Here is a 13,505-nt window from a genome sequence, read left to right on the forward strand (position 1 = left end):
AGGACGGGGAGCACATCTTACTGTCTCTTGTATCCCTCCCAGGGCTTAGCCCAGGGCCAGGCACACAGGGCTGGGCTCACGCAACACTCACCGAGTAACTTACATCTCTGTTTTTCTTTGATTCTGGATTTTGATGGTGGGGAAATGGTACCCACTTTGTTTTCAGCCCCCCTGCACTGCCCTGCTCTGCCTCAGCTCAGGGCTCCATGCACAAGCGCTCTCAGTGATGCCATCAGATACAGCATCAGAGGTAACCTTGTCTGCCCAACAGTCTGGAGTTCGCTGAGCAGACTGAAAGCCCAGCAGGTAGCACCAGGATGGGCCCCATCAGGAAACATGACTCTGGGGCTCCTCTGTGGCGCCAAGACCATTTGGCTGGCGCCAGGGGCGAGAATGAAGATGCCCCATTACCTCATGTCTAATCACCTGTGTCCAGATCCCTGGTGATAGAGAGCAGAAGGCAGGAAGTCCGGGAGGAGGCAAATGAAAATGCACTCAAAGCATATACCTGCAGCTGGGAGGTGCCCCCACCCTACCCCATCTCTCCCTGCCCCACTGCCCACCACACAAAGAAACCCATTCCAGGAAAGGTGGGCGAACGCTGAACAAACAGCACTTGGCTTTCAAAGCCTCCCAGAGGGCTTGTCCCTTTCCCTTCCCAGTGTCCTTTTCCAGGGACCAGCCTGGGCTGCCCTGTTTATCCTCTACGTCGCCAAGTCCTGGACAGGTGAGGGGCCCTGAGCAGACACCTTCTTGGCTCCAGAGCCCTTCCCTCCTTCCAGAGTCATGTCACCTTTTGATAACATGGAATCTCCTTTCCCTGGGTCCTCCTGGCCCCAGGCCCTTCACAAAGCCATGGCTTGTCTTTTGCAGGCCCCTTGGGACAAGGAGCATCTGTTAGATAGGCTTCAGTGGGCCAGCCTGGGAACCCAGGCATCTTATGATATTGTTTACAAAGGAAAACATGGCCCACGTTGTAGTTTGGAATGCAGGAAATGAGTGCACATCTCCAGAGGCAAAGCAGCTGGCACCTGCCCCCAGCTATATGACCCGAGCTGCCCCCACTTTGCTGCTAGGAATCTTGGGGACCCAGTGCCCCTAATTCCTTTGCTGCTTCCCTCCCCTCTCTCTCATTGCAGCAACGGTGAGCCTGCCCCACCACACCCTGCTGTGTTGTTGCTGGAAGAGGAAGTCACCTGGCTGCAGGGGGAAGCCCCCCCCACCTCAGCAGCTGTTCCCACTGATGGGTGTCTGGAAGCCAGGTGTCTGAAGGCCAGGTGTCTGTAACTCAAGGGGCTGTACGCAGTGTGGTGTTACTGTTAACGCAACCAGACCCAGGGGCAGCAGAGCTGGCAGAGAGAAGGATGAAGGGAGCCTGGGTCTGTGGACACTGATGTCTGAGTTCCCCAGATGGTCCTTCCCAATTTCTCCTGTCCTATGGAGAGCCTCTGAGCACCACAGGATCAGGGATGAGGGTAAAGGGGCGAGACCAGGAACCAAGAGTGTCTTGGTGAGGAATCCAGAAAGCAACGGCTAACTGCCATGCTCACAGCTCCATTCTGAGAAAATCAGATCCTAGCAGGACTTTCTGCAGAAAGATGCCACGGCTGGTGCTGTGTGTGGTGAATGGCCTGGCCACTACTGACCGGATCAGGGTCCCAGCCTGAGGCACAGACGCCATGGTCTGGCTGGACACAGGGAGGTGGGACACCTGGGGTGCTCAGGGCAAGTCCAACCTTCGGGTTGGATGGTGGCCACCTGGCCCCACCAGACCCTCTCTAGGCAGGAGGGACTCCAGGAATGCACAGATGACCTGAAAGACCATCTCATTCTCCACAAGTCTATCTGGGAGACACAGCCAGCACACCCTCCACTATTTCCCCACCACCTGTCACCCCCACAGGCATGTCCCTTCCTGGCATACCAGAAGAACCAATTTCAGCAGGTGAGGTGGTCAGTAGTGTCCATCTCTCCTACCTTCCTCCCCTGTTTCCCACTCCTGTCAGAGCCCATTCTACGTTCTTTCTCTTCTACTAAGAGAAAATAGCTGAAAAATGGTGCCCATTGTGTCCTGTCTTCTTCACTCCAGACAAGTTCCCAGCTCTGTGTGGAAAACAGCATGAGGCTGGGAGCTAAGAGACTCCAGAGGACCCAGTCTGAGCTGTGCTATCAACCTCAGGAGTGACCTGACCTCAGGAAGGCACACCCTCTGGGCCTCAATTTCCCATCTGTAAAACCGTTCTCCCAACCTGCAGAAAACATTTTCCGTTTACCTCTCCTCACCACCGTCTTATTTCCACAGATCTACCTTTTAATTCACAAATTCTCTCTTCAGCCATGTTAATTCATTTCACCTGTACACTGAGTTGTTTGTTTCCTTTTAGTTTTTTCTCTCTGGGGGCTTCCTCTTGACCCTTCCTACTGCAATGGTCCTTACACTGGATGAGTCAGGGAACCAGTGTGAGGTCTGCCAGCTGCTCAACATCTGCATCCCAACTACGCACTTGGAAAGTAACCACCACAGGCTGCGTCCTTGGAGCCGCTGGACCAACTGAGACAAACTCAGGCCAGGACTCCATCGGTCACCTGACCTCCATTAGCCCTCACTCTGACCTGGGGACTATTATGCACCAAATTTATTTCAACAACAAGATTTTTAATTTCTAGAAGTTCTTTTGGCTCTCTTTCCCACAATACTTTCCTGTTTTGTCCTGTGGGTTTTATACTTCCTTTAGCTCTTTCATTGTTTTAAACATATTTTTTTTTTTTATCTCCCTCAGGACCCTTCTGTCATCTCCAGGTATCGAGGGACTGATTCTATTTTTTTTTTCCTTTGCTGACTCTCACTCTGGTGGAGTGTTTCCTCTGGTGGATTTTTCTTTCTTTATTATTAGCTCCTTGTTCAACAGGAATGTTCACCGTAGGAGCTCTACACTCTCCTGAAAGTTGTTTTAACACACGCGTCTGCCAGGACCCTACGAGTTTTACCAGTGTTGGTCTTCTTTTCTCTATTTTCTGGATTTGGGGTTCCCAAAGCACAGGCACCACACCTGTGAGTGCCTCAAACTGGAGATTCTGTTGTTGAAAGAGAAAGTGTCTCCTCACAGCCCCAGGTGGACGGAAGCTTCCCTGTAGCTTCCCAGGGCAGCGGAGCTCAGTCTGACTTACTGAGAAGTCCTCACACTTAGGAGAATTCAAAACAGTTGCTATTTATTCGTTTACTGCTGCCTCTACTAACATATCAGCACAACAACATGTCAAAGACCTCGTGTGTCTTTCTCCTCACTGCATATTGAGGGCCAGCACAGGGCCCCACACACAGCAGGCTCTCAGCACATATTTGCTGGATAAATGACTAAGAACATTCTGCTTTCGGGGGGCTCTGCTACCCCGCCTGGATGGGATGATCCCAAAGGCACCCGCTTCTGCCACCCCTACCCCCTCACCAGAGCCCTGACACCCTACCCCAGCCTTCAGGCAGCAGCACACAGGGGTGGCTGGTTGGGGTAGACTCACTCGAGATGGAGGTGTAGACGGCAAAGGCCCTGAGGCTGGTCATCTCCTTCTTGCGCGTCATCTCCACTCGCGTGCGGAAGATGTTCTCCCAGGCGTACAGCTTGAGCAACTTGATGCCACGGAGCATCTCGTTGGTCTGCTTCAGCCTCTCATTGGAATACTCCTGCCAGGGGTCACCGAGTCAGAGAAGGGTTTCCTCTGCCCCCATCCCACCCAAGAGGAAGGAGCCGAGTCACTGCCCTCACCATGTCACAGATATGCCCAGCTCCTGTCCCACAGGGATGCTCCCTGTCTCCTCCATTAATCCCATTTCACAGACAAAGAAACTGAGGCCTGGATGGGTGAAGTGACCTGCTGAAGGTCAATGATAGTGTGGATGTGTGTGTGGGACTGGTTGGTGGCATCTGGGGGAAGAGTGAGAAGACCAGCTGATGTGACGGAGGAGGGAGCAGGCAAACACATGGGGGAAGGATGGGGAAAAGGGCCATGTGCGCACCTGTGGACACTCACCAGTGTGCTCCGCTGGGCCTGAGAGAGCTTGGTAGCCACAAAGTACTGGACAGGGGCCAGCAGAATGATGACAGCTGCCCCAATTAAGGCACTGACCCCGAGGATGTAGTAAAGGAGAATCACACCCACGATGATCTGGGAGGGAGAAGGGGATGAGTTCTCTTTGACCCAGTGGCTGCCCTGCTAGGGGGTGTTGGCAAAAGCCGCCTCCCCGGTCCCCAGTCCCCTTAAGTGGGACGTGCCTGGTGCCCTGGTCTCCAAATTGTCTTGGGGGGGCAGAGGAGGAGGGGAGACAAAGCAATTTCAGAAGGAGGGATTAACACGATGGGCTCTCAGATGAACAGAGAGTTTCTGGGCTGGTAACTCACTGCATTTATCTGCAAGGCTGGCTGAAGCATTAACTCTCTGCAAGTCTACTTTCCAGATGGAAGTCTCAGAGCTGAGGTTGCACAACGAGTGTGACAACGCCTTTTGTTCTGCTTGCTGGTTATCAAGGCTGACATTTCACTCTCGTTGGAAAAAAGTGATACACGAGAAAAGGGGCCAAATGGCAGCATCCATGTCAGACAAAACCAGTCCAGAGTCCGAGAGTTTACTTTTCATTCTTATGCTCCTGGCCTCTTTAATTTTTTAGTGATTCTGGCAGGTATTCTCTGCTTCTAGCTTACGTAAATGACTGCCTGCTTCTGCATATTTATGAGAAGTGTAAATTACTCTCCCCAGCCCCCAACGCATCAAGATGACAATTTCTCAGGTTGCCTTCAAAAGCAGGCACTTCTAAATTCAGGGCTTATTCTAGAGGAACAGATGTGCTGTCTTCCTTAAGAGAAAAAAAAAAAAAAAGTCTGCCTGGGTTAGCCCAGCACTCCCCGAGCCCCACACCAAGTTGGCCGAAGCTGCTTGTGGCATCCCAAGGACAGAGAAGCAGGTGGGTGGCTCTGTGATTCCCGTTATTACGGAATGCCTCCTGCATCAGCAGGTTCTTGGGGGCTGAATGGCCCCTTCACCACCTGCTTTCCAGTGGTTAACTGATGTTAAATGCTGGCACAGATGGGCAGAGGAGCGCATTAGGAGACGAAGAACCGCCTACTCCTGCTGGGCCCTGCTCCCACCACCCCCATGGAAAAGCATCCCTGCCATCCAGTCCTCTCGTCAGCTGTCCTCATATGGAGGCAATCAGCGTGCCCTTGAGCCAACTTGGGTTGGTCCAGACACCAAGCACTCCCAGAGTGACCACTAGGGCGCCAGCCAGGGTCGGTGCCCCATTCCCACTGCCTCAAGTGCTGGCAGCTGCTGGGCAGGAGCTGGGCAGGAGCGGCTCCTCCTCATGCTCCGCCCATCCCTCTTCTGGCCACTCCTCTCTTCTGCAGGGGCCTGAATGGACCCCATGGGAGAACATACCAGAAATCAAAGATTCTGAGTGTGCAAAGCAAGTGTGGGGAATAAAAGGGCTATTTTGTCTCTTATTCGTGGGTTAGGAAAGCAATCTCGTATAGTAGTGGGGAGATCACAGTCCCTGGAGTCTGCAGCCCTGAGTTTGAATGCAGTCCCAGCATTTACAGGCTGTGCAATCCTGGGCAAGTCACTCAGCCTCTCTGAGTCTTGGGTTCTTCATCTTTAAAGTGGTGATTGTAATGCCCACTCACAAGGACTGTTGTGAAGATTAAATGAACAGATATGATGAGCACCCAGAACAGTGCTTGGCACATGGTTAGAGGCAAGGTGGCTGATCCTCCTTCTTAAAAACAAACAAACAGGCCTCATTTAGGGGTCACTGTCTCTACAGAACCACAGAAAGGAGACACCTGGGTATGATGCGGCTACCAGTTCGCTGTATGGCCCAGGGTAAGGCCCTGCCCTCTCTGGGCCTCCGACACCCATGGGAAGAGGAAACACAGAGGCCTCCACTATGGCCAAGGTTCTTAACCTGGTGACCTGGTGTCCATAAGCTTCGGGGGCCCACAAAGCCCCTGAAATTGTAGGCAAAATGTGTGAATGCACATTTGTTTTTCCAAGGAGAAGGTTTCATTAGATTTTTTAAAATATATATATATATATTATATATACATATGGTTATCTAGGGCTGGCGACGGGGATGAGGAGTGACTGCCAATGGGTGTGGGTTCTTTTCAGGGTGATGAAAATGTTCTAAAATTTGATGATGGTTGCGCAGCTCTGTGAATATGCTAAAACCCACTGCATTGTACATTTTAAATGGGTGAATTAAATCTCAATAAAGCTGTTATTTAAAAAAAAGGTATACATGACCCAAAAAAGATTACAAACCAGGGAGAGCCCCTGGGGACAAAGGAATGGGGTCCTGAGCTAACGTCAATATTATCAAAAGCTTCACGTGCCTGTGACCAACCAGGCTGCACCGGGAATCCTGACCAGGTCGAAGGGATTGGGGGCTGGTCAAAGCTGTAAGTGGCAAAGGTGTAGTCTTTGAGGAATTAAAAGTGGAAAACCAAGTCATACTTCAGGATAAATAAGCAAAGGTAAGTGATTAGTGGAGATAAAAATTCCCACCCCGGTGTTGTAAGGGTTAATTACACAGGTGACAGGGGCTGGGGCAGGCCAGCCACAGGGCAGAGTTATTAGGTCTTAGTGTTAGTATTGTTGGCAATGGTGCATATGCAATAAACAACATAAGTAATAGTAACGGTAACAGTGCAGCAGGTTTGGTGGACAAAATGTTTTGAAACAGGTTGTTCACGGGACACAACAGAAAGGATAAAAGGCTGGTGACTGTATTGGATGAACTCTCCAGGCCCTCCTATAGTTTTCATAGTCACTGATCCAGCTTGGCAGGGCGGAGGGGGGCCAGGGGTCTGGGCCTGGGTAAGAAGGAATGGAGCATGGCCTATAGGGTTGTCCCTGTAGAAAGGACCCTCAGATTCCCTGCCCTACATCCCCACCTTGTCTGGCTGCCTCCCCGTGTGAGCCTCTCCTCCTATGTCCTTTTAACGTCTTTTAAATATAAGCTTTACAAGTAAGGAGGACCAAAAACCCCACTTGAGATTAAGGGGTAGGGAATCTGCATCCCAGGAAGCAATGGCTTCTGCGCAGGGAAAGCCCTCACCCCACCAAAAAGTGCAAGGCAGAGGATCTGACATCACTGAGCAGCTGCTCTGTGCGGGGCCCTCTGCACGGTGCTTTACTTACACCGTCTAACCGAATCGTCACAGCAACTCCAGAGAGAGGGATCACCCCCATTTCACAGACGAGGAAACTGAGGCGCAGAGAGGTTAAGGATTTGAATCAGCCTTCTCATGCAGGTCTAGAGACTTTCCTCTACACCAGGCAGCCCCTGTGGAGCCTACAGGCCCTCTGGGAATGGGTCTGCCTCCGGCCTGAGCATCGGAGAAGAGAGAGCTTCATTCCCAGGCACAGGACAGGACTCACAGACCCCACGGTGGAAGAGCTCTGACGGGAGGCAGGGCAGGAGAGGCCAGGGATCAGGTAAACCATGCTGAGCATCCTCCCACTGTCATGGGGAGAGCGTGCCTCCCTCAGAGCCAGCCCCAAATGTAGTTTGGCTTGAAAAACAATCATGTTGTGGATTTTCAAAAATAATACATGCTTATTGGAGAGTTTAGAAATACATAAAGAAAATAAAAATCTCTTGTAATGCTGCCATGTGGACTTCCACTTCTTTTTTCTGTGTGACTCTGTGCCAATGTAAACATAGACACATTCCAACTTAGTAGGAAACACACTGAGTGTACTATTTTGTAATTTACTCTTTTGCTTAAAAACACATCGTGAACACTTTTCAATGTAATTAAGTACTTTGCTACAACATACCTTTTAATGTCTGTAAAAGTGTTCCACACGTGATTATTATAAAGTTTTTTTTAAGGTTGCCTGCATTTTAAAAGTCTTAATGACATGCCTTCTCTGATCATCAAGAGAAATGCCACACCATTTGCAGAGTGTGAGACAGAATAGAGACCCAGGGGTGCACCCCTTGGAGACCCCAAAGGGTGGAAAGTACAGGAAACATGGAATGGAAGATGCTAAGCTACTAGTCACTGGACATGTACCAGCGGATTCTGGTTTTTGACCCCCCCCCGCCCCCCCGCAAAGCACACATTGCTTACCTGTACTGGCATAGCCCAGAGGTTTGGGCACAAAAAGAAAAACCACATGAGCTGGTTCGTGTCAATGGCAACCAGGTTACAGATCTGCCCAGCAGTCATTTCCCCCATGGACAGGTTGGAGGTGGACAGGTGCATAATTTTATTGTAAATCTTGGTCTAAAAATGAGAGCAGAATGTTTCACGTTTGTCATCATCATCATCCTAATCACCACCCCCGTCATACGTCCATGACGTGTCAGGGACTTCCCAGACATTCCCCATGGAGGCCCACAGCAGCTCCCTGAAGGGGTACTGCGTTATTGCTCCAATTTGACAGATGAGGTACCTAAGGTTCAGAGAGGCAAAGGGCTCTGATTACAGCTCAAACAAGTCAGAGAGGCAGCACTCAAGGAGGAGTCCACGGCAGCACAGCGAGCTACCTCCCCAGCAAGCAAGACCTCTCCCTTGGGGCAGGACTTTATTAGCTCTTAAGTCTTATAAGCAGATCTTTATGTCCTTGTGTTTTTCCGATTTACCAGATGCCAGTGGAGAACACACTTCTGAGTCATAAAAATAATGAAGTGGGGCAGCCGTCTGTTTTAATATGGTCATCTCCAACCAGGGGAGGGGTACGCTCTGGGGCCAAGTCCTGGCTTAATTGAGCCTTAAAACAAAACAAGGGCTCGGCCTGTGATGGTCGTATGTGAGACACGATGCATGAGTGTCGACCAGCCCTGGCATTGTCCCGGGGTCCAGCCCCACCAAGGACCTTGTTCTGCCTCCCAGGGAATGGAGGGCAGCACAGTAATGGCTCCCTATCAGCTCTGAACCCCAAAGCTCTATGTGCAGAGTGGTCATGCCTCCCAGAAAGACAGCAATTTCCAGGCTGTGTGCACTTGAACAAGGGAAAATGCATTCCTGTCTTAAACGTCCCAGGGAGTCCTGCTCTTGAATGAAATTCTATTGTGCATTCTGTGGATTCCTAGCCCTTAAGTCATCTTTTGCGTAAACCCAGGCTTTTTCGTGGGTCAGCTTTGCTTAAAGCACAAAACTATTCTATGTCTTTTTGTGATTTTATATATACCATGGGTAAGGTTTAAAATAGTGGCAATGACATTTTTGGACAAATCTATGCACACCCTAGGTTATGTGAAATAGGTCTTCAAAGATTAATAATAAATGTTGTTTCAGTGAAGTAGGGACATAGAGCAATCTATCAAATAAAGCATTATTAAGTAAAGACCAGGATACACAGAAATATACAACCGACTGATAGCTAGTATATTTCAAAAATTATGTATAATACAAGAATTTTACTTAACTTTTCATGCAGGAAATGTGGTTATTCTCAAACTCATGAAGACATAGATCCTTATCCATAATTTCCTGTAAATCTCTGAAAGGTTTTTTTTCCCTAATTTGTTTGCATAATTAATACCAGCATTAATTATGTAGCATATGAATTAATCTCTCATTAATTCAAAAGGTGCAGACAGTTTGAGAAAAACAATTAGATGCTAATACATTATAAAGCCATTTTTGGATCTTTTACTGTAATTGGAAAACATTGAGCCAGTGTGCAACTAATGACATACAAATACAGAGTAGATTCAATTACAAAACTGTTTGACTACAAAATTGCCTGTTGTTTGTGGTGATGCATGCCTGCCTGTCACAGGGAGGTCTGGGCAGAGGCCGAGATTTTCAGAGGGGTTTTCTGAACTGAGCAATAGCTTGGTACCTCTTAGTTCTGAATCTTAGAGGGTCTTAGATATTCCTGGGTTTTTCCCACCATGCTCACATGATATCGTTGAGGAAATGGCTGTGCTTTCTCAAGGAAAAACCACTGGGGATGGGCAGCCTTGTCCTGTACAGCTTCACAGGCTGTGCACTGCATACTCTAGGGGGCGCCATGCACATGGGCTATACCAAGATAACCAGAGTTTGGACCCTGCCACTGTCCCCAGCTCAGGCTATCCCCTTCTCCTCAGCCCCTTTTCTGCAAAACCTCTGGTCCTGGCTCCCAGAGGATCAGTCAATGAGGAACATTTCTGAAGAATGAGGTGGCTTTGGGATTTAGACACAACTTCCTAGGGTTCTACTGACTTCCTGGGAATAGCTTCGTATGGGAGAATCTGCTAGCTGTCCCCCAGGATCCATTCTTCCCTTTTCATAAGGAGAATTTCTAGAAGGTTGGCGGAGCCATAGCAGGGAAGGAGCCAAGGTCTCTGATGACTGTGTAGCTGCCAGACCAGCCCTCACTAAATGTGAAAACAAATCTCTATCCTTTTTAACTACCATAATCCTCGGTCTCTCCATTCCAACAGCTGAACCAAGACGCTAATGAAGACACTGGGGCCTGGAGAACTCTTGTCACCACCGTGCTAAAGGGACCCTGAGTCCTCCCTGACTTTGATTATCCTTCCAATCAACTCTGAGAAGAAAGCCACAGGAGGCAGCAGCAAGAGGCTGGACCCTGGGACCCATCAGGCCAGATAAGTCTCTCTCATTATGATCCAAGATAGAAGAGCTCAAACAGATCTCAGAGGCTGTCTAGTCCTGCTACGTCATACATGTTTCCTTTTTTCCACCCAAAGAAGGCTGTCTGGTAGCAGAACGCTGGCACAGCATCCCGGGAAGAATTCTGAGGCTGCATTTGCATTCAGCAGGAAAGAGTGCTGTGATCAATTAGTGACGTCCACCACTTTCAAGGCTGGAAACCGTGGAGGCCCAGGGCACTTCCCACCACCCCACACTGCCTTGTCAACGGTTATTGTTCTGAAACATCTTTAAAGGGCAACAGAAAAGTAAATCCACAGCAGAATTATTCTTGAGTGTCCATGAGGATGAATAACACGGTTCTTACTGTGAAGTGCAAAAACAATCATTGAAGTACCTGTATGGCGCCTCTCAAGTTAATGCCGGTTTCGATGGCGACATAGTAGGATGCTTGCAGGAATGTCCTTTGCAGCAGGAGCGCGAGGAACAGAAGCACGGCTAAGACGTAGGCGTTAGCAAGGAACTCTTGGGATGAGACAAAGTAAACCCCGAGAAATTGTGTCTGTTGGAAAGAGAAGTTGAGGTGCTGTCATTGCCAGCAAAATGACCGCCATCAGTACCTGTTACTGTGCCCTAACGGCTGTTATTACAGGACCCTCCATGCTTGCAGAGCCTGGTGCAATTGTTTATGAGTGAAAAACCAGATGGATAAACCCAACTAAACACGCTTCTAACTGGCGGGAGGGCTGCCTGTATCCTCTGCATCATCCCACCGAGGGGCACAGAAGGTGGCGCGGTTCTAACCTCATGCCCATAAATAGGACTCTCAGCATGGTGGCCCCCGGGCCCAGGGGAGCTCACTCGGAAGGAACAAGAATAAAAAGAGCGAATCCCAGAGCAGCCAAAGCCAGAACCACCAGAACAAATCCCACGACGTGTGTTCTCTGCTACAAAAATGGAATCAGCTGAGGCCTTGGCCCACACTCCCCAACAGGCTGCTCTGCAGTAATTTCCGGGCAGAGAAGCCCAGTGGCAAACACGGCACTCTAGTGCTCCCAGGCAAGAGATGGGAACTCATCGCCTATGACAGACTAAAGAGATTTCGGACCCATGCCCCAGCCTCATAGGCTCCTGGGACCTCCTCTTAATTTAAGGTTCTCTTATTGCACCTCTAGCAAGATCTCAGATGATAAGCAGTGGAAAAAAATGAATGTTTCAACTTTTTTCCTAAAGATACCAGGGATCAAGAGCATGTCTGTTTCCAAATTCAACATCAACAGCTCCCAGGAGAACTGTGATCTTGATTAAGTCCGTTGCTCCCCAGCAAGGCCACATCAATATTTCCATGAAGACAGAACTCTCCCCTTTCTGAGACTCTGCCCTGAACTCTGCAAGCTATTTGGAAGGGTGTGGGAGCCGCCGCAGGGTAAAGACTGCTGGGAACAAAGTGATGAGAAGGAGCTCCAGGGCACGTCCACGACCAGGATCAGGCTGAAAGGGGCAGGAGTCTGAGCAGAGCTCTTTTCCTAGAGTCAGAAATTCCTGGATCCTGGATCCAGGGCTTCCTGAGGGTGGAAAAGATCTTGCATCTTGGTTCAACAGGGCCCTCTAAACCAGCCGGCACTGCTCCAGGGAGCCGGTCCAGCTTACCACTGTCTCTCCTTTGCTCTGAAGGACAGGGGTTTCTCCCTTGTGGGGATAAAAGGAAGCAGACACAGGGAGAGCACGGAGGGATACACGCAGGACTCTTAGAGGAAAGTCCTACCAAGGCCACAAGCCTCCAACTCTCTTTCTCATTTGGCAAAGTTGCAGACGGGAAGGCAGCGGAAGAAGCACTAGGGTGCGGGTGGGCTGGAAGCAGCAAAATGGACCTCAAAATTAGGCTGCAGGGGAGAGACCTGACCCTACAGGGAAGCAAGAGGCCGGACAGGTATTTACCAGGTGCAGAACTCCATCTTCACAGACCCTAGTAAGAAGCGTACCATTATTAGTCCAGTTTTATACCTGAGGAAATGTAGTTTCAGGACGGTCAAATGGCTGGCCCAAGGTCATGTGCTCGTCAAGGAGAATATGTGAACATGAACCTGTGTCAAATGGCACTATCATCTGCCAAAACACTACCCTGGACCCACTGCCTTGGCCTCATCTGGGCTTTGACCCTGAGTCTCCTGTTGTCAGCTACAAGCTTGTGATTGTTGGGGACAGAAACATGCCCACTTGGCTGTTTCTGGGTCAAAAATGAAGGTATGCGGGCTTGGGAAAACCTGCTTCTCTTAACAGGCCTTGGGATTCTTCTGTTCTACCATCTTCTGCAGGGACCCAGCTCTGGAGAACGTAGTCCATTATTTTCAAGTAACAAAGCACATCATGGGAATTCCTCCCAAAGGAAATAATTTAACAGAAGGAAATGGCTGTACATGCAAAGATGTCTCTCTCTAGATTAGAGCAGGGGAGAGAAGAAAAATCCATGCAAATGTGCAAACAGAGAGAACAGTTAGGCGCATCACGATACTCATGGGAACGCCACGCAGCCAAGAACACTGATCATCACAAGAGCTCTTGAGCAGCATGGAACGCCTGCCATGTGCTGTGTCACAATGATCAAAAACACAAAGGCTGGAGAATGAGGGCTGGAAAAACCAACAGATCATAAATGTTGGCTGGGCTACGGGTGGTATTTGCTAAATGCACTCATCAGTATTCGTACATCTTTTTTTTTTTTTTTTTTAAAGATTTTATTATTTCCTTTTTCTCCCCAAAGCCCCCCCGTACATAGTTGTATATTCTTCGTTGTGGGTTCTTCTAGTTGTGGCATGTGGGACGCTGCCTCAGTGTGGTCTGATGAGCAGTGCCATGTCCGCGCCCAGGATTCGAACCAACGAAACACTGGGCCGCCTG

The 13,505-nt window shown here is 49.5% G+C and overlaps 1 protein-coding gene across 2 annotated transcripts in view; it reads right to left on the bottom strand.

Moving 5' to 3' along the window:
- ABCC8 (ATP binding cassette subfamily C member 8) overlaps positions 1 to 13,505 on the bottom strand; it is a 75,207-nt gene that overhangs the window by 41,632 nt on the left and 20,070 nt on the right. For both annotated transcript variants that reach the window (XM_044753042.2, XM_044753041.2), the window contains exons 7-10: positions 11,005 to 11,169; positions 8,130 to 8,285; positions 4,027 to 4,161; positions 3,517 to 3,679 (exon numbers count right to left, since the gene is read on the bottom strand). In XM_044753042.2, coding sequence (XP_044608977.2) covers positions 3,517 to 3,679; positions 4,027 to 4,161; positions 8,130 to 8,285; positions 11,005 to 11,169 — 619 coding nt within the window. The remainder of the gene's footprint in view (positions 1 to 3,516; positions 3,680 to 4,026; positions 4,162 to 8,129; positions 8,286 to 11,004; positions 11,170 to 13,505) is intronic.

This window comes from Equus asinus, chromosome 20 (assembly GCF_041296235.1).
Source record: "Equus asinus isolate D_3611 breed Donkey chromosome 20, EquAss-T2T_v2, whole genome shotgun sequence".
In the NCBI taxonomy this organism is placed as follows: Eukaryota; Metazoa; Chordata; class Mammalia; order Perissodactyla; family Equidae; genus Equus; species Equus asinus.